This window comes from Molossus molossus, unplaced genomic scaffold (genome assembly GCF_014108415.1).
Source record: "Molossus molossus isolate mMolMol1 unplaced genomic scaffold, mMolMol1.p scaffold_m16_p_3, whole genome shotgun sequence".
Lineage (NCBI taxonomy): Eukaryota > Metazoa > Chordata > Mammalia > Chiroptera > Molossidae > Molossus > Molossus molossus.
In genome coordinates, this window is record NW_023425366.1 from 124,810,513 (window position 1) to 124,828,477 (window position 17,965).

Below are 17,965 nucleotides of genomic sequence, written 5' to 3' on the forward strand. Positions count from 1 at the left end.
GGCCAAAAGGAATGTTTACTGAGCACCTATCCTGTCTGGCACTGGAGTGCACTTGCCTTAAACACATAAGCGGTAGATGAATACACAGTTTAATTATTATTTTTTTGTATTTATCTTCAGAGAGGGAGGAAGAGAAACATCAATGTGACACATTGAGTGGTTACCACCGACATGACCCAACCAGGGTGGGGACAAACTGCAACCGAACTACGTGCCCTTAGTGGGAATCGAACCTGGAACTCTGGTCTGCAGGCCAACACTCTAATTGCTCAGCCAAACCAGCCAGGGCCAGTTTAATATTTTTTAAGTGATTTTTTAGAAAGGAAATTATTTTTTTTGGGAAAATATGTTTTATTGATATTTTTTAGAGAGGAAGGGAGAGATAGAAACGTCAATATGAAAAACAATGATCAGCTGCCTCCTGCACACCCCCTTGGGCTCAAGCCCACAACCTGCGCATGTGCCCTGACCAGGAATCAAATCAGGACCTCTCAGTCCATGGGACAGGGTTCAATCCACTGAGCCACACCAGCTGGGCACAGGGTGTTATTATGGCTTGTACAGTTATATATAGTTTAACCTTTACCAAGGCTCTGAGAATGGACACACTTGTACAACTTACCTAGCGTAGGGTCAGAACCCAGGATTCCTCACTTGCTAAACCCAAGATCCTCTGGCTAGTTTCTGGTCAGGGGACGTCTGTTTTTTTTTATTTAAAAAAAATTTTTTAGGGCACGTCTGTTTTTGTTTTGTTTTTTAATTTTTTTTTAGCGCACGTCTGGTTTGGGGGGCCTAGTCCATTCTTTTGAAAGGCTTGGTTCTGTAAGTAACTTATTGACTGTCCCTGGACACACCCTTCCAGCTTTTCCCACCCCTTGTACCCTTTAACCATCCTGAACAAGGAAGGCCCCCCCTCTCTTTTTCTTTATTGACTTGAGAAGGAGGGAAGGAGAGAGATAAAGACAGACATCGAGAGAGAACGAACATAGACTGGCCGCCTCCTGCCTGCGGCCCCCCCCCCCCCGCCCCCGGACCTGTCCCGCAACCTGGGCATGTGCCCTGACCGGGAATCCAACCGGCGACCTCTCGCTGCATGGGTCGAAGCTCAACCATTGAGCCACACCGGCCGGGCGGCCATTTCTTCAATCTTCAAAAAAGGGGTGACCGGTACGAGGCTGGCGGAAGTGGCGGTGCAGAGATGGGTGTCAATTCCAGGCCCACAGCTCTACAATCAGGCAGCCGGGGAGAATGCTCTGGCTCCGCCCAGTTAAAGTGGGAACAGCACCCCCTGAGACTGGGCACGTCTCGGCTTCCTCAGGCACTGGGGCCTTTAAAACATCGAGCTGAACCATCACATCAGGAAAGTCCTCTCTTCAGTGGGGCGCAGCCATACTTCCACCCGAAACTCCAGGGCACTGGGCGCAGTAACGTCAGCTTGTCCTGGCGCCGCGGAGACAGGCACATTGGCCAATGCGCTCCTGCTACGTCACAGACCCCGCCCTCAAGCCAACCGCGGCCTCCGCCACGCGGCGCTGACCCGGAGCCAAAAGGGCTGCGCGGCGCCGGGATCTGGCGTCATTTCCACTACAGCGATGGCGGCCCAGGGAGCAGCTACAGCGGTTGCGGCGGCGACTTCAGGGGTCGCGGGGGAGGGCGAGCCCGGGACCGGGGAGAATGCGGCGGTTGAAGGGGCCGCCCCATCCCCGGGTCGCATCTCCCCGCCGAACCCGGCGCGCGGCGAGCCGGAAGTCACCGTGGAGATCGGAGAGACTTACCTGTGCCGGCGTCCGGATAGCACCTGGCGTGAGGGCGGAGTCCAGGGCCAGGGGGCGGTGTTTACAGGGAGTGGGTGGTTCTATGAGGGGCCGGGAGTAGTGGGAGGCGGGGCTTGCGGAAAGAGCGCGGAGTTTCGGGCCATCCTACAAACCCCACCAGTCAAGCAATCACCAAATCCTTGTGTATATAGAACTCCCAGACCACTTCCTTACCCTACGTTAGGCTTCATTCCCTTTTCTTGTTAATCTTGCTTCCTCACTGGTCTCTCCTGTCTCTGTCTCTGCGACTTCCCCTTCCACCTGTCCCCTACCACCACCAGCGGAGAGGACCTCCCAGAACTAAAAAAAGACCTTTCCCTCCCCTCTCTCTCCTTCCCGCCCTTCATGATTCCGTAGAATGGCATTCTCTTTGTTTTCTCACCATCCCTAGCAAACGCCACGCTGTACCTTTGGCCACCTGTGCCCTCTGCCCTTTCCTTTCTCCTTGCACACCTGCCTAGCTCCTACTCATCCTTTTAACATCATATCCTCTTGTGATGCTATTCCTGATTCCCTTCAGGCAAAGTGAGTCATTCCCTTCTGTGTGTTCCTGCAATGTTCATACCCCAGCCATGGTGTAACATTGTTGTCATTTTCTGTCTGTGCCCTCACCATCAAAGTGAGAACTTCTGGAGGGCAGGATTGCTTGTAATCCATTGTCCTATCCTCTGTATCCAGTAACAACAAAGCAGAGGGCCAGACACCTAGTTGTTGGTTTCCTCATTTACTGAATGGTCTGCTTGTTGTCAGTCACTATATTGCTTTAGAGGCACTAACTCACCCTCTGAGGTGGGCACTATTCTCTCTGTTTTACAGATGAAGAAACAGGCTCAGAAAGTCAAAATAACTTGCTTAGTTAAAATAGCTAAGAGATGGGGAACTGGAATTATATATAAACCCAGATTGTCTTGTCTGATTCCAGAGTCAGCCCTCATGACCTTTGAACAAATAAACAACAATATAGTAAACCAAGCATTGAATTTGGACTCAGGCTTAAACTCAGTTAAGTATTAGCTCTAACCACTTTTCAAATCTGTGAGCCTGGGTAAGCCTCAGTTTTCTCAAATGCAAAATTAGAATAACATTCCTGACCTGGTGTACCTCACAGGCAGTGGTTGAATTGAATGGCAGATGTGGACAGGTGAGGTTAGCTTCCACGTGAGATCTGGAAACGGCTTCTCGGTGTTCCAGCTCTGCCTTCCTGATGACCCTAGCTTTTTTCTTCACAGATTCTGCTGAAGTGATCCAGTCTCGAGTGAATGATCAGGAGGGCCGAGAGGAATTCTATGTACACTATGTGGGCTGTGAGTGACTAGGGGTATCTGGGCCTGGGTGGGGGGAGAGGGGTGGAAGGGCAGCACCCTCATGACACATCCTCACAGTTAATCGGCGACTAGACGAGTGGGTAGACAAGAACCGGCTGGCGCTGACCAAGACAGTGAAGGATGCCGTGCAGAAGAACTCAGAGAAGTACTTGAGCGAGCTGGCTGAGCAACCTGAGCGCAAGATCACTCGAAACCAAAAGCGCAAGCATGATGAGATCAACCATGTGCAGAAGGTCCGGGCTCTCTCCCCTTCCCCAGGGCCCCAGGAGGCTCAACTGCCTCTGCTAACTCCTTTGGGTCCCAGTGCCAGAACCACAACAGCTCTCATTTTTTAAGCTCCTATAGTGTGTCAGAGACTTTACCTACCTCTTTTTGTTGTTTGTTTTTTAATCCTCACCCGTGGACATTTTTGTATTTATCTTCAGATAGAGCGGGAGGGAGAGAGGGAAGAAGAGAGAGAGAGAAACATCAATGTGAGAGAGACACATCGAGTGGCTGCCACCCACAAGACCCCAACCCGGGCCGGGAAAAACTGCAACCGAGGTATGTGCCCTTAGCGGGAACTGAATCTGGGACTCTCTGGTCTGCAGGCTGATGCTCTAACCACTGAGCCAAACCTGCCAGGGCCTTTACCTACCTCTTCCAACGTACCCTTCCCAGATGAGAAAACTGAGGTTCAGAGAGGGGAAGGGCTTGGCTACAGTTGCACAGTAAGCAAGTGGCACAGCTGGGACTGGAACTCGCCTCCTGAGCCGATAGTCTCTTTTTTTTTTTTTTTAATGGTACGTGCCCCTAGCGGGAACCGAACCCGGGACTCTGATCTGCAGGCCGACGCTCCAACCACTAAGCCAAACCGGCCAGGGCTCCGATAGTCTCTTTTGTCTCCTATTAGTTGTGCCATGTTAGACAAACCAGCTTGAAGTCTAAAGGGAAGAAGAGAATGAATAATACTATACACTTGCTAGCTCTCAGAACCATGCTGTGTACACAGTGTATAAACTCATCAAGTCCTCCTTGACAGCTCAGCACTACAGGGATGTATACACACATACACACACACAAACACTCGCACGGCGGGGCAAAGGTAGGTTTACAGTTGTTTGTATGGAAAGTAATACAATAATCAATAAATAATACAAAAATAAACTGTTTCACATACAACTGTAAAGCTACTTTTGTCACACCCTGTATATATTTTTTGTAGATGAAGAAACAGGCTCAGATGTTAGGTAACATACCTAAGGTCACACAGCTAGTAAAAGAGTGGGCTGGAATTAGAATAATAATGGCAAACAAGCCCTGGCCGGTTTGGCTCAGCAGTTAGAGCATCGGCCTGCGGTCCGGAGAGACCTGGGTTCGGTTGCCGCTAAGGGCACGTACCTTAGTTGCAGTTTGTCCCCGGCCCTGGTTGGGTCATGTGGGTGGCAGCCACTTGATGTGTCCCTTTCACATTGATGTTTCTCTGTCTCTCTTCCTCGCTCTCCCTCCCACTCTATCTGAACAAAAAATGGAAAAAATATCCTCGGGTGAGGATAAAAAAATAATAATAATAATAATGGCAAACAATAATTGGCTTGTTACCCAAAGTTTTAGGCTGTGTTTAAATGCATGATCTCTGAAGTTTCACAACAGCCCTGTGAGGTAAGCATTATTATCCCCAGTTTAGAGAGGTACAGGTAGGTTTAGGAACCCATTCAGGAATGAGATTTGCCATTGTCCAACTTCAGGGCACAAATCAGTAACCACGTCCTAGAACTCAGACCACTTGTTTCCAAAACCCAGGTTCTTTTCATCAAACCAGCCTGCCCCTGGAATGTTATTTTTCCTCCCACTCTGAGCCTCAGTTTTTATTTATTTATTTTTTTTAATTTAAAGCCGCCAGTGCAAGAGAACTGGATTTATTGAGCTCTCAAGGCACACAGACATTCAGTAGTTTCAACTAATGCAATTTCTTCTACGTGCTCCTGTGTTTTACAGCAATGTTTTGCTAAATGTGGGGCACAACTCTTAGTAGATTACCAAATTAGTTCAGTGGGTTGTGGCCAGCATTTACATTTTTTAAATGGAAGAAAGAAATAGGATAAAATAGAAAATACCAAAGCGCATTACACTTTATTAAAGGTAAGTATTATTTTGAGAAGCTTTTATTTCACATACAAATTCATGTATGTATATGTATAAACATCAACTTCTTTGCAGTGCTAACTGCACTTCCGACTGTGGTTTGTAATAAAAAACAATGGAAATACCCTGAAGTAAAATGACCCCTCAATGTCTAAGGCAGCACTGTCCAATTGAAATTCCTGTGATAAATGTTTTTTCTCTGTACTGTCCAATAGAGTAGCCACTAACCACATGTGGCTATTGAAAACTTGAACTGTGTTTAGTGGACTAACAAATTTTATTTAATGAAATTAAATTTAAATAGCCACATGTGGCCAGTGGCTACTCTATCGGACAGCACAGATCTGGGGTTCTCTCAGTTCTCCAATTTGCACTGGCCAATTAAGTCTCAGAGATGTACCTCTATGCTGGCAATCAGCTGGGTGGATGACGAGCCAGTGGTGATAAAATCAAAGAACGGATAATCATCAAGTTAACAGGCAGCAAGATTCTTCAGAACCTAATTATTTAATTCTAAATAAATTGCAGCATTTAAGAAAAGTAGTGTTTTTGTAGTTCTTTAATGCATTTGCAGAAGAGGACTGTGCTTTGCGAGAGTTGGGAACTGTGTTTTAAGGAGGCGTGAGGAGGAATATCCTCCTTCCTTCATCTTTGCAGGGATTAAACTCACTCAGGATTTGGACAGACCGGGGCCTGTGCCCAACTGTGCTGAGTACCTTTACTGTGATGGGCAAGTGACCTCACCTCTTTGTGCCTCAGTTTCCTCGTTTGTGTAGTATGGACAATAAGCAATCTTGTTTCAGGCTTATTGTGAGGACTAAATGAAATAATGCCTGTGGAGTGCTTGGCACTTGGAATAATGGCAGCTAGCTCATCCCCAAGGGCAAGTGACCTCACCTCTCCCTGTTTACTTCTGTGTAAAATAGAAGTGAGTGCTGTATACATGAGGCCACACAGGCAAAGTGCTTTGTGGAAGGGGCTTCTAAGTAAAACATTGGCTCCTTTCTTCCTTCTCACCTACAGGGCAAAGCTGCTGTCTACTCTGGTATAGGTCATAGGCCTTCTTGGGTCCCCACTTCATTGTCAGGCTGTACTTGGTTCCTCCTACAGAGTCTGGCCTAGGAACAGGATGTGCTGTGAGTGTGACATGACCCTTAGTACCTGCTTTCTACGAATTTGGAAAATAGGGGAATCCAAGTGGGGCAGTTAGAGGTTATTGTTGATCACTGTGTTCCTGACTTGGGAAGGACAGGGTATATTCTGCATCGGAAGAATCCAGTCCGGCCATTTGGAGGGGATGGGAAGGATGCTGAGCCTGGAGGGACAGGAAAGAGGACGGTAAAAACAATCACACACGATAGCTCACAGAGTTCTGCCTTATCATGCGCTCACCTGGCTCACCCCCTGTACTAGGTTGAGTAAGCATTTGCTGGTAACAATAGGATAAGGAAGGACATTGCAGGTAGAAGGAACTTTATGTGCAGAGGTAGAAAGATTGGAAAAGGAATGGTTGATAGCAGTGTAGATTTCAAGGGGCTGAGGCTGGAGTCTGGGAATCTAAGGAGACCTAGTCAATTGTCCAGACCTGAGATGGTACTCCAGAGAGGGACTGATTCCAGAGATTACAAGGAGGTCGAGTTGACAAGACTTGGCCATTAATTGAATGTCAGGCTCTGGCTGGTTTGGCTCAGCGGTTAGAGCTTCGGCCTGCGGTCCCGAGAGACCCGGGTTCAGTTCCCGCTAAAGGCACGTACCTTGGTTGCAGTTTGTCTCCGGCCCTGGTTGGTCGTGCGGATGGCAGCCACTCGATGTGTCCCTTTCACGTCGATGTTTCTCTCTCTGTTCCTCTCTCTCCCACTCTACCTGAACAAAAAATGGAAAAATGTCCTCTGGTGAGGATTAAAAAAAAAAAATTTGAATGTCAGACCAAGACAGGGAGGAGTCTTTAGGCAGGCCCTAAAGACTCAGGCATGAGTCTCAGGCATTGGGACTGAGGGTGATGCTCCCAGTGAGATGGGGAATCCAGGAGGAGGAACAGGTTTACGTGGAGGAAGGAATGAGTTCCCTGCTGGACACTAGGAGTCTGATACGCCTGTTGGAGGGACCTCTGGGAGCAGTCCCATAGGCTGGCAGCTCTTCGAGTGTTCAGGAAAGAGGTCCAGGCACACTGGGGAGTTGGCAGCAGTTCCCGTTGTGAGCATGAAAGACAAGATCCGTTATGTCATGTCTTACAACTCTGGCTAATCTGGATCGATCCCATTGTAAAGCGGAAGCTCTTACCAGCCCAAGAACTGTAACCAGGCCTCCTAGTTCTAGCCCTGTTCACCTGGCAAAAGATCCAAACTTGGGCCTCGGGAATGTCTGAGAGATATAGGTGGGCGGGCAGACAGGAGAGGAGCTTGGACAAACCAGCTTCAGAACAAGGTAAAACAAGTTAGTTATTCATATGGTTATTGTCAGTCAGGATGTGAGGCCTTGATGACAGGAGGGAAGCACTGTGGGTTCTGGGACAGGGGAGGGACAGCCTGACCACCACTTCTGTTCATCTCTGTTCACTGCTCTTTCCTTGCCCAGACCTACGCAGAGATGGACCCCACAACAGCAGCCTTGGAGAAGGAACATGAGGCGGTAAGCGGGATGGGTCCCGACTGCGTGCTCCCCCTCCCCCGCTGTCCTTGCCCTGACTGAGCCACCCACTGCCCTCACAGATCACCAAGGTGAAGTATGTGGACAAGATCCACATCGGGAACTACGAGATCGATGCCTGGTACTTTTCACCGTTCCCTGAAGACTATGGGAAACAGCCCAAGCTCTGGCTCTGCGAGTACTGTCTCAAGTACATGAAATATGAGAAGAGCTACCGCTTCCACCTGGTGAGGCACCAGGCAGGCCAGCCTGCTGACGTGCTGACACCGCAGCACTGGGAGACAGGTTCACAGGAGTGGGGGACAAGGACAGCTGTCCGTGGGTCGAGAGACCTGATTCCTGTGTCTTTGTGGAGTAACAGGCCAACTTGCCCCTCCTCAGACCTCACTTTCCTCTTCTGGGGAATGGGGACAGTAATCCCTGCCCTTACCCTTCCTCAGATCCCTTGCCCTTCGCCATGTGTGCATCAAAGCCAGCCCAGTGCAGGTTCCTCAGTGCAAAAGCAGAAGCAAGCATAGCCCCTAAGCGACGGGACTGGAAGGTGTGGACAGGTGGGAGGCACGTGTACATGGGAGCTGCCAGGGCGGGGCATCTCATCATTCATGTAGCTGCATTGCTTCTCAAAGGGTGGAATCTGAGGCAAATGTATGAAGTTTAGGAAACACCATTGTCATGGATCAGAGTCCTCTAGCGTCAGGCCGGCCTGGACTTGAGCCACCCAGCTGTGTGATGCTTGAGCTAGTTGCTTAGTCCCTCTGTGCCTCAGTTTCTTCATTTGTAAAATAGGCTCTGTTTCCTCAGGTGGTTGGGAGGATTACTTGATGTGGGTGAAGTGTTGAGCCCAAGATCTACGTATAGGGAAACAGAGAAGCAGAGATACGCTGCAAGCCACATGGGGCCGGATGAAGGGCACCTGGCAGAGAACCTTAGGGTCTCAAGCCTCTGTCTCCCCATCCCCACCCCAGGGCCAGTGTCAGTGGCGGCAGCCCCCGGGAAAGGAGATCTACCGCAAGAGCAACATCTCTGTGTACGAGGTGGATGGCAAAGACCACAAGGTGAGCTGGAGGGCCCAGGAGCCGAGGGGCGGGGGGGGCACTGGCCCTGCTGGACACTCTTCACTGTCATCGGGACAGAGGCCAGCCTGAGGGCGAGCAGCCATGCTAGGGAGAGACCCCCGGATCATGCTGGGCCTGGCACTTGGCCTGTGGTGCCAGCCTTGGGGGCTGATTTTCATTATTTCCCTGAGGACTTTTCTCCTGATGGGGTACTTTAGGTCTGGGCACTTCTGGAACCCAGAGTAGAGATTGTCATGCCTGAAGCTGTTTCTAGAAGGGCTTTCTCTTTCCGCCTCAAGAAAAGATACTTGTTTTTCCTTGGGAGGGCACTGCTGTGTGTGAGATTTCCTGCCTGGGAGCTCTGGGGCTCTGATGGCCACGTCCCCAGTTCTTGGCAAAAGGACATTAATGGGGCAGGGTGGGGCATTGGGGAATCTACTTTCTCATTGTTGAAAACCTGGCCTTTGCCTGGTCAGACTGGGACTGTCTCACCAAATGTCCCCTTCCCGTGGAAGGGCAGTTGGAGTGTAAGATGAAGAAGACATGCTTCTGAGTGGCTCATGGCTTCAAATCACCTCGTCACTTCCCAGCTGACCTTGAAGTTACTTAACGTTGTTTGTTCCTGTTTCCTCATCTATAAGACAGGAGTCATGATAATATTTACCTAGTAGGGTTGTTAGTGGAATAACTGAGATAGCAATGTCACATACTTAGCATGGTACCTGGCGTCAAGTAGGTGCTTAGTAATGGGCCTTTGTTATTACTGGTGACCTGTCGTGGCTCAGTCAGCCTTGTGATAATTAGCTTGGCGAAGGGATATTCACTCTGAGCCCGGCCCTTGCCCGCTGCTCTGCCTTCTTGAGCACCAACACAGGGAATGGCAGAAAGGGCTCTAACAGGAGACATGGGCATTCTTGCTGGCTCTACCCTCTGCCAGCTTTGAGGTCTCAGGCAAGCACTTCCCCTCCCAGAGCCTCAGTTTTCGTTTAAGTAAATGAGACTAGACATGCTGGGCTGACACGTTGTTGGATCAAATGAGAGTGGATATAAAAGGTATACACCAGAGGGATCCTTGATCTGTGTCATGAAGCCAAACCTTAAGGTCCCATTGTTCCTCCTGGTGGATGTCTGGGCCTGCAGCAGGTGAGGCTCAGCAGACGAGCATGACCAAGCTGCAGACTGCTCAGGCTGCGGCGTCAAACGTGGGGCTCATCCATTCAGCAAATATTTATTAAGCACCCAGCTTTGTGCTTAGCCCTGTGCCAAGTGCTGGGGACATAGCCTTGAACAACACAGGTTTGAGCTGCGCAGGTCCACTTACACACAGAAACCAGCTGTTGCTGTTCTGTGGAGCCCGGTGTTTGCAGAGCGGGTGGCAGCTCCTGCCCAAGCCTCAATGGGCTCATTGTACTTGCTTCCTGTGCCTGCTTCCACCTCCCCACCCCTCAGATTTACTGTCAGAACCTGTGTCTGCTGGCCAAGCTTTTCCTGGACCACAAGACATTGTACTTCGACGTGGAGCCCTTCGTTTTTTACATCTTGACCGAGGTGGACAGGCAGGGGGCCCACATCGTCGGCTACTTCTCTAAGGTACTGGGTCGGGAAGCCGAAGTTGAGGGAAGGCAGTGAGTATGAACTGGAGTAGGGGCTGAGCGTCCCCAGAGGTCCTGACCTCTTACCCCTGCAGGAGAAGGAGTCGCCCGATGGAAACAATGTGGCCTGCATCCTGACCCTGCCGCCCTACCAGCGCCGTGGCTACGGGAAGTTCCTCATTGCTTTCAGTGAGCAGCTCCTCTGTCCAGAAAGGGGCGCCTGGGGTAGGGGTGGCGTGCCCGAGTGGGGCTGGCTTTTCAGGACCCTCATTTCTCCCACTGCCAGGTTATGAGCTATCCAAGCTAGAGAGCACAGTAGGCTCCCCTGAGAAGCCACTGTCTGACCTGGGCAAGCTCAGCTACCGCAGCTACTGGTCTTGGGTCCTGCTGGAGATTCTTCGAGACTTCCGTGGCACGCTGTCCATCAAGGACCTTAGGTGAGAGCCCTGGACCCCAACCCTGTCCTGGGCATGCTGTCCATCTGGGACCTCGTGAGGGAGGCTTCCTGGAATTCTCTAAGAGGGAAGGGTTCTCTTAAGATTGGCCATGATCCTGTCTCCTTGTCCCCTTTTGCTGTCCCAGCCAGACCCCACAAGGGAACTCTCCCAGCATCTGCTCCAATCCCTTTCTGCAGCCAGATGACCAGCATCACCCAGAATGACATCATCAGCACCCTACAGTCCCTCAACATGGTCAAGTACTGGAAAGGCCAGCATGTCATCTGTGTCACACCCAAGCTGGTAGAGGAACATCTCAAAAGTGCTCAGTATAAGAAACCACCCATAACAGGTAGATGGGGGGCTACCTAGGGTGTGTGTGGTAGGGGGTAGGTGTAAGGACTACAGGGAGCCACAGCCTCCTTTTTGCTGTCACATGATCCTAAACCAGTCTGACCAGCTCCCAGGACCAAAGCCTGGGGCAGGCTACTCATACCTGGGCTTCCCTGCCCCCTCCCCAGGACTGTCTGCCCTTGTTCTCTCCTAGAGGTGAAACCTGGCCTGGGCCCAGAGGCCCGGCCCTGCCTCTCTCTCATATCTCTTCTCCCCACAGTGGACTCTGTCTGCCTTAAGTGGGCACCCCCAAAGCACAAGCAAGTCAAACTCTCCAAGAAGTGAGTGACCTGCGCCCCTGCTGCCGGACCCATGCCTCCTTGCCCCCCAACCTGTAAATATGTACAGCCTCTTTCATCATTTTTAATAAAGTAAGTTCTGCCGCTGGCTCTGGACTTTGGAAGTGGGAGGAAGAGGCCAAGAGCTGATGTTCTTCGTGGCATGTCCCACACAGCCAGTTGTGCTCAAAACATTTTATTTCTTCCTGTTCCTTCTACCTCCCCCATCCCAGATCCAAGCCCAAGCCCAGTTCCGGTGGGGGCTCAGTCCTCCGGAGTCCAGAAATCAGGGCTCAGTGGGGGCATGGCAGCCAATAGGGCAAGATTGAGGCTCTTTCTGTCCTTCGAAACGTGCTGCTCAGGGGCAGCCCCAGCCCAGAAGACAGAAGGGCGACGTGATGGGGCTGACCAGGCAGAGCAAAGCAGGGACCAGGTCGGGGAGCCAGCCCTTCAGCAGCAGTCAGCTGGGCAGCTGCCCAGTCTTCTAGAAACATAAGAGCCAGGGCCCATTTCTTAGCGAAGGCTCCTTGGGGGTTCCACAGCAGCCCAACCAATAAGCTGTGGGCAGTACGTGGCCAGAGGTTTTAGCCAGCACCACAGGCAGTAAAACTCCTGGCTATGGGTTATAGTCCCAAAGAACAAACCCAGGAGAATGGGCTCAAAGGTGAGGACGGTGCTCTGAATTCCAGCAGGGTCCTGGGAGGAAGGAGTGACAAGCCTCGGGCCCCAAGTGTCAGGGAGAGGCCAGGTCCATTCCTGGGAACAGGCGTCTGTCCTTGGGTACAGTATGGCAGTCCTGGGAACAGTCAGCTCCCAGGGCGAGCAGCTCAGTGCTCCCACCATGGGTGGAGGAGGCCCAGGGTCAGGGCTAGTGGCAGCAAAAGGATGAGCCCCAGCACACCCTGGCGTGGGGTGGAGTTGAAGGCCAGATGCTTGCTGCAGAGGTTGATATCGGGCTGCGACTCCTGGATATGGGGCACCACCCGAGGCTGGAGCTCTGCTACGTGGTGGTGAATCCAGGAGGCATAGCTGGAGGTCAGAGTGTACACACCAGGCCTGTTGGGGGCCCCACAGGCATCACCCCAGCTCACAATGCCTGCCAGGTACCAGAGGCCCCCAACAGGGCAGGAGAGTGGGCCCCCAGAGTCACCCTGAGGAGAAAAGCCATACAACAGCTGTCAGGACCAGGCCCTAGGCCTCCAGTCACCCGTGACAGCCCTCATTTCCCACAATGCACTTATCTCATTTGTTCCATTGGACCCCCTGCATTTACCTGGCAGGCATCCTTGCCCCCCTCTACATAACCAGCGCACACCATGTCCTGCTGGATAGAGTGGGGCTCATTAGGCTTGGCATTGATGTTGTATAAGCAGTTACATGTCTCACGACTGATCAGTGGTACCTCAAGTTGCTGTAGTGGCCTGGGGGACTGGAGGCTCACTGTGGGGACAAAAGATGCTTAGCCCGGGCCGCCTGCCCTGAGTCAGGCTCCCTCCATGCCTCTAGACATCAGTGCCCACCTCACCTGAGGGGGCCACATGGCCCCATCCAGTGACAGTACATTGGAGGCCATTGGGGAAGGAGGCGTTGGCTGCAGGGAGGCAGATGGGCCGGATGTAGCGGGAGAAGGTGATGGGGCTGCTGAGACGGAGGAGTGCGATGTCCCCCTGGGAGCCCTCGTGGTGGTAGCTGGTGTGGGAAATGACCTGCGCCACAGTGCGGACCTCAGCCGAAGGAGTGTAGGAGCCCAGCTGGTGGGCCCCTAGCTTCACCTCATAGTCTTCCTTGCGGTGCTCCCTGCAAGCAGAGGGGACCAAGTCTGGGACCCAGGAGACCTGTCCTGGTTCCTTGATCCCTGTTGCCTTCTGGTATCCAACCCCAGATTCTGATCCCAGGCAAAGGGCTTTGTAAGTCGCAAACTGTGCCCTCGTTTTATCCTGTGACCTTCACTCCTGACTGGTCTTTCAGACTTTATTGATACCCCTAGACCCAATCCAAGAACCCCAACCTCTGATCTAAATTGATTCCGGAATTTTGACTCCGTCCTACTTTTGACTTCCCCACCTTGCCCCCAACCCAGTTTGTACCTTGGAAAGCAGTGAGCAGCCGACAGCACCCACTGCTCAGACACGAGAGAACCACCACACACGTGAATGCCATCGTAGACGATGCTGACCTGCCAGGGCCACTGGCCAGGGATTGCACTGTTACCACCTGTGATGCGTGCTTGGGAGACCACACCGCAGGAGGCTGCCCAGGGAAGAAGGGGAGGGTGTCAGGCCCTTCTGGGGCCTCCATACCATGTCCTTAGCCCTGCCACTGCCAGGAAAGCCCAGGAGATCTGGTTTGGAGCTTGGGAAGGGAGTTCATAGAAGCTGGCCACCCTTTTGTCCCCATCCTACTGCTTACCAGGCGTGGTCAGTTTTGCCACCTTGCCATCTTTGACCCATTACCTCACCCAGGTCTCATACAACTTCTTTCCTTTCAGGTCTTCCTGCCTTCCATCCAGTCCACCCCTTATAAATATGCAGACCTTTATAAATGAGAAGTCTGGCCAGGTGACACCCCCTTAAATCCTTCCCGGGATTCACACTGCCTTTAAGATACATTCCAGGCCTTCCATAACAGTGCCGCCTCCTCCAGCCCTCCTCTGGACACTTCCTGCCATAGACATGGGGCCGTGTACTTCACCTCTAAACCTTGGCTCATTCAGAGCGCTGCCTGGAATACCTTTCCTTCTCCCTACTTTGCTTGGCAAACTTCAATTTGCCTGTGGCAGCCCCTCCTCAGGCTGCCCAGCCCTGCTGACTGAGTCAGGCAGTGCAGAATTCCCAGGGCCCATACTTCCCTGACTCGTCCCAATCACACGCTGGTCCCGTCTGCTTCAACCACACCAACCTGGACACTCCCTAAGGACAGGGACCAGAGCAGACCCCCATGTCCCCAGTGCCGCCAAAGACGGAGTCACGGATGCAGGTATTGAATAAAGGAACAACAGCTGGGCTCCCACGGTGTGAAGGCCACCCTGCCCCCACTGAGGCTAGCTGTTTGGAACAAGACCCAACTGCCCTTCACAAAGTCACCTTCCCAGGAGCAGAGAAAACTGTCCAGCCAGGCTCCTCCTCCTCTTATAATAAAGACAATAGCTACCATTTAGTGACTTCCAACCGTGCTAGGCCCTTAAGGGGCTTTCACTTCCTTTATCTGCACTCCCCATACAGCCCCAGGAGGTAAACTAATCAACTTCATTTTAGAGGTGAGGGTGCTGACCAACCACACAGCCAGTAAGTAGTGAAGCCAGCACTGAGAACCTCGACTCAGAGTCTGGTGATAATCTTCGAAGAAAGGAGACCCTTGGTTTGTTTCCCTCAAAACAACCCATGTCAAAAAAGAAAAAGAAAAAAAATCCCTGGCCGGTTTGGCTCAGCGGTTGGAGCATTGACTTGCGGACCAGAGTCCTGGTTTTGGTTCCTGCTAGGGGCACGTACCAAAAAAAGAAAAAGAAAAAAAGAAAAGAAAAAACAACCCATGTGAGGAGTTTAAATCCCAGCTCTGCCGTTTACTGGCTGTGTGCCTTTGGGCAAATCACTTCTCTGCACCTCGGTTTCCTTATCTGTAGAATGAGGGCTATAATCCCAGTCTCAGAGCTATGGGGGCGGGTGGGGGACAATAATTTCATGGGGACAACGATTTAATAAAATGATTACCGGTGGGTGAGACAAGACTGGCAGAGAGAAGGTCAGGCACTTGTTAAACACTCCATGGGAATCTCAATCTGTGTCCCTTCCCCTCCCCCATTTCCTTTTCCCCAAGCCTCACCTTCAGCCCCAGCCCCGGCAGCTCCTGGAAGGCAAGAGAGGGAGGGGTAAGCAGGGAAGACCAAAGTCCCCAGACTTTTTAGCACGTGCCACTTGCCTGGAGAGCTGTCCCTTCCCCCAGGAAGTCAAAGCTAAAGGGAAAGAGAGAGGCCAAGAGCTAGGAAGCCGGGGGTTCTTGAGCCCAGAATAAGGGACGTGCCCCAGAAATGGGTTATACCCTGGCCTCTGTGTATCACCCCTCCCCTTACCCTAACCATACATACTCACCCAGCCCGGACCGGAATAATCCAAGCAAAAGCAGAATGGCCACAGCCTTCAGCCGCCTAGGCCCCAGGCCTGCCCTCTGGGCCATAGCCCAGGATGCGGGCCCCTGGGGAGACACCAGGCAGGCACCCAAGGGAAGGGACCTGGGACTGGTTTCAAAGGCAAGATTCAGATATTGGGCCCAGAAGGAAGGGATGCTGGAATCCGAGCAGGTATCCAAGGCTGATTTCCAAAGCAGGGAGTAGGCAAAAAGGAGACGAAGGACGCTCGGCAGCCTCAGTGAGGACACGTCTCTAGCTCTGGCTGGCTACACAGAAAACTTCCAGAGTGGCAGCTCCTTAGAGAAAAGCACCTACCTGCCCGCCCCTCCCTTGGCCCCGCCCTCCTGCTCAGCAATGCCAGCTTCTCTCACCACTGAAGTCCTGAGTCCTCCCAGACCCCCAGGGGTGTGTGAGTGTCTGTGAAAAAGCCTGTGTGCACGGGGGCGGGTGTGGGATGATGCGGCTGATCGACCAGAGAGCAGCCCCAGGCAGGGATGGAAATTGGAATGTCCAACGGCCCAGCCCCCTGGAGGGCTCCCCAGCTGCTGTTGGCTCCAGTCTTTCAGGTCTCCCAAGCCAGTTATGCCTCCCAGGGCAACTTGGATCAGCCTTTGTTATCCTGGGGCCGCACGCTCCTATCTACTCCCCCTTTTAGGCCCCGTATCTGAGACTAGGAGCCTGGCTTTGCCCTAGGCTAGGGCCCTTCTGTAGAGCCTGCAGCCTCATCGGTGTGTGGTGAGGTGTGGTGAGCGTGTCTGGCAGTGCCAATCATCTCAAAAATATTTACTGAGTGCCTACTCTGTTTCAGGCACAGGAGACAAACAGACACCATCCCTGCCTTCCCTGAGCTCACCCTGAAGTAGGGATGACAGACTTGACTCAAATAATCACACAAGCAATTATAGAAGAATTTCAAAGTAGGAACTGTGATAACGAAGGAAAATGGGGGTTTGGGGAGCCGTTTACCGAAGCGTGACGTAGGCTGGCATCCAGAAGGGCTCCTCAAGGAAGTGCCTTCAGAACTGAGAACTAGGGAGGCTGTGGAAAGGTGTTCCCGAGACGAAGATGGAGAAGAGTGGTTTGGGCAAAGCATTTTAGGTGGACGGCGCAGGTGGCACAGGTTCAGGGAAAGAAGACCGAAGTGATTAGGTTAGGAAATGGGCACTTCCCTTTTTTTTTTTTCCTTTATAATCTTCACCCAAGGACATTTTCCATTTTTTAATTTATTTTTTATTTTTATTTTATTATTATTATTTTTTAATTATTATTATTTTTTTTATCCTCACCCGAGGATATTTTTCCATTTTTTGTACAGATAGAGTGGGAGGGAGAGAGAGAGAGAAACATCGACGTGAAGGGACACATCGAGTGGCTGCCACCCGCACGACCAACCAGGGCCGGGGACAAACTGCAACCGAAGTACGTGCCCTTAGCGGGAACCGAAGCTGGGTCTCTCCGGACCGCAGGCGGACGCTCTAACCGCTGAGCCAAACCGGCCAGGGCTATTTTTATTTTTTTTTAATCCTCACCCGAGGACATTTTTCCATTTTTTGTACAGATAGACTGGGAGGGAGAGAGAGGAAGAGAGAGAGAGAGAGAGAGAGAAACATCGACGTGAAAGGGACACATCGAGTGGCTGCCACCCGCACGACCAACCAGGGCCGGGGACAAACTGCAACCGAGGTATGTGCCCTTAGCGGGAACCGAATCCCCGTCTCTCTGGTCCTCAGGCCAACACTCTAACCGCTGAGCCAAACCGGCCGGGGCCGGGCGCTTCCTTATGAACCTATGAGACTGTGGGCAATTGCAATGTGTGTTGACTTCAAGGTTCAGAAAGACAGAGCCCTACTTCCCCACCTACCTCCCATAGAGTAGGTGTCTGGACCTCTAAGCCAAGACTTGAGGGCCCAGGCTGGAGGGCACGGAATTCCTGGAGTGGGTGAGAGGATGCAGGCTGACTGTGAAGGGGTCTAAGCTGAGGAGGAGGGGGCAAGACACTGGGCATTGTGGGTGTGTTTGGGTAGAAGATGGGGTATAGCAAATGTTTGTGGGCGATGCCATATGGGTGACTAACTGGGTATGGTGAGCAAGTGGGGATGTATGTCCCTGTGGAGATTCAGGGGAATATTCTATTTGGGACCTGGCAGCTAAAGATAAGCCTGGCCCTTTAAGGACCTC

The 17,965-nt window shown here is 51.9% G+C and overlaps 2 protein-coding genes across 3 annotated transcripts; one reads left to right on the plus strand and one right to left on the minus strand.

The window, feature by feature from the left end:
* Nucleotides 1–1,580: 1,580 nt before the first annotated feature.
* On the plus strand, nucleotides 1,581–11,767 carry KAT8 (lysine acetyltransferase 8). 2 transcript variants are annotated; one of them, XM_036280509.1, is made up of 11 exons: nucleotides 1,581–1,803; nucleotides 3,044–3,118; nucleotides 3,197–3,372; nucleotides 7,838–7,891; nucleotides 7,972–8,136; nucleotides 8,875–8,964; nucleotides 10,414–10,554; nucleotides 10,652–10,745; nucleotides 10,843–10,993; nucleotides 11,191–11,345; nucleotides 11,607–11,767. In XM_036280509.1, exons 1-11 carry the CDS (start codon nucleotides 1,593–1,595, stop codon nucleotides 11,669–11,671), a joined length of 1,377 nt encoding a protein of 458 aa, XP_036136402.1. In that variant the 5' UTR covers nucleotides 1,581–1,592; the 3' UTR covers nucleotides 11,672–11,767. The 2 variants fall into 2 exon arrangements, with proteins under 2 accessions (XP_036136402.1, XP_036136401.1); XM_036280508.1 differs by having other exon boundaries at nucleotides 1,593–1,803; nucleotides 11,143–11,345; nucleotides 11,607–11,738.
* Nucleotides 11,768–12,461: 694 nt separating this feature from the next.
* PRSS8 (serine protease 8) lies at nucleotides 12,462–15,834 on the minus strand. Its single transcript, XM_036280510.1, has 6 exons — nucleotides 15,750–15,834; nucleotides 15,484–15,507; nucleotides 13,752–13,914; nucleotides 13,190–13,461; nucleotides 12,938–13,104; nucleotides 12,462–12,815 (listed from the first exon to the last, which is right to left on the minus strand). The coding sequence occupies exons 1-6, from the start codon at nucleotides 15,832–15,834 to the stop codon at nucleotides 12,492–12,494; spliced, it is 1,035 nt and encodes a 344-aa protein (XP_036136403.1). The 3' UTR covers nucleotides 12,462–12,491.
* Between the last annotated feature and the right edge of the window lie 2,131 nt (nucleotides 15,835–17,965).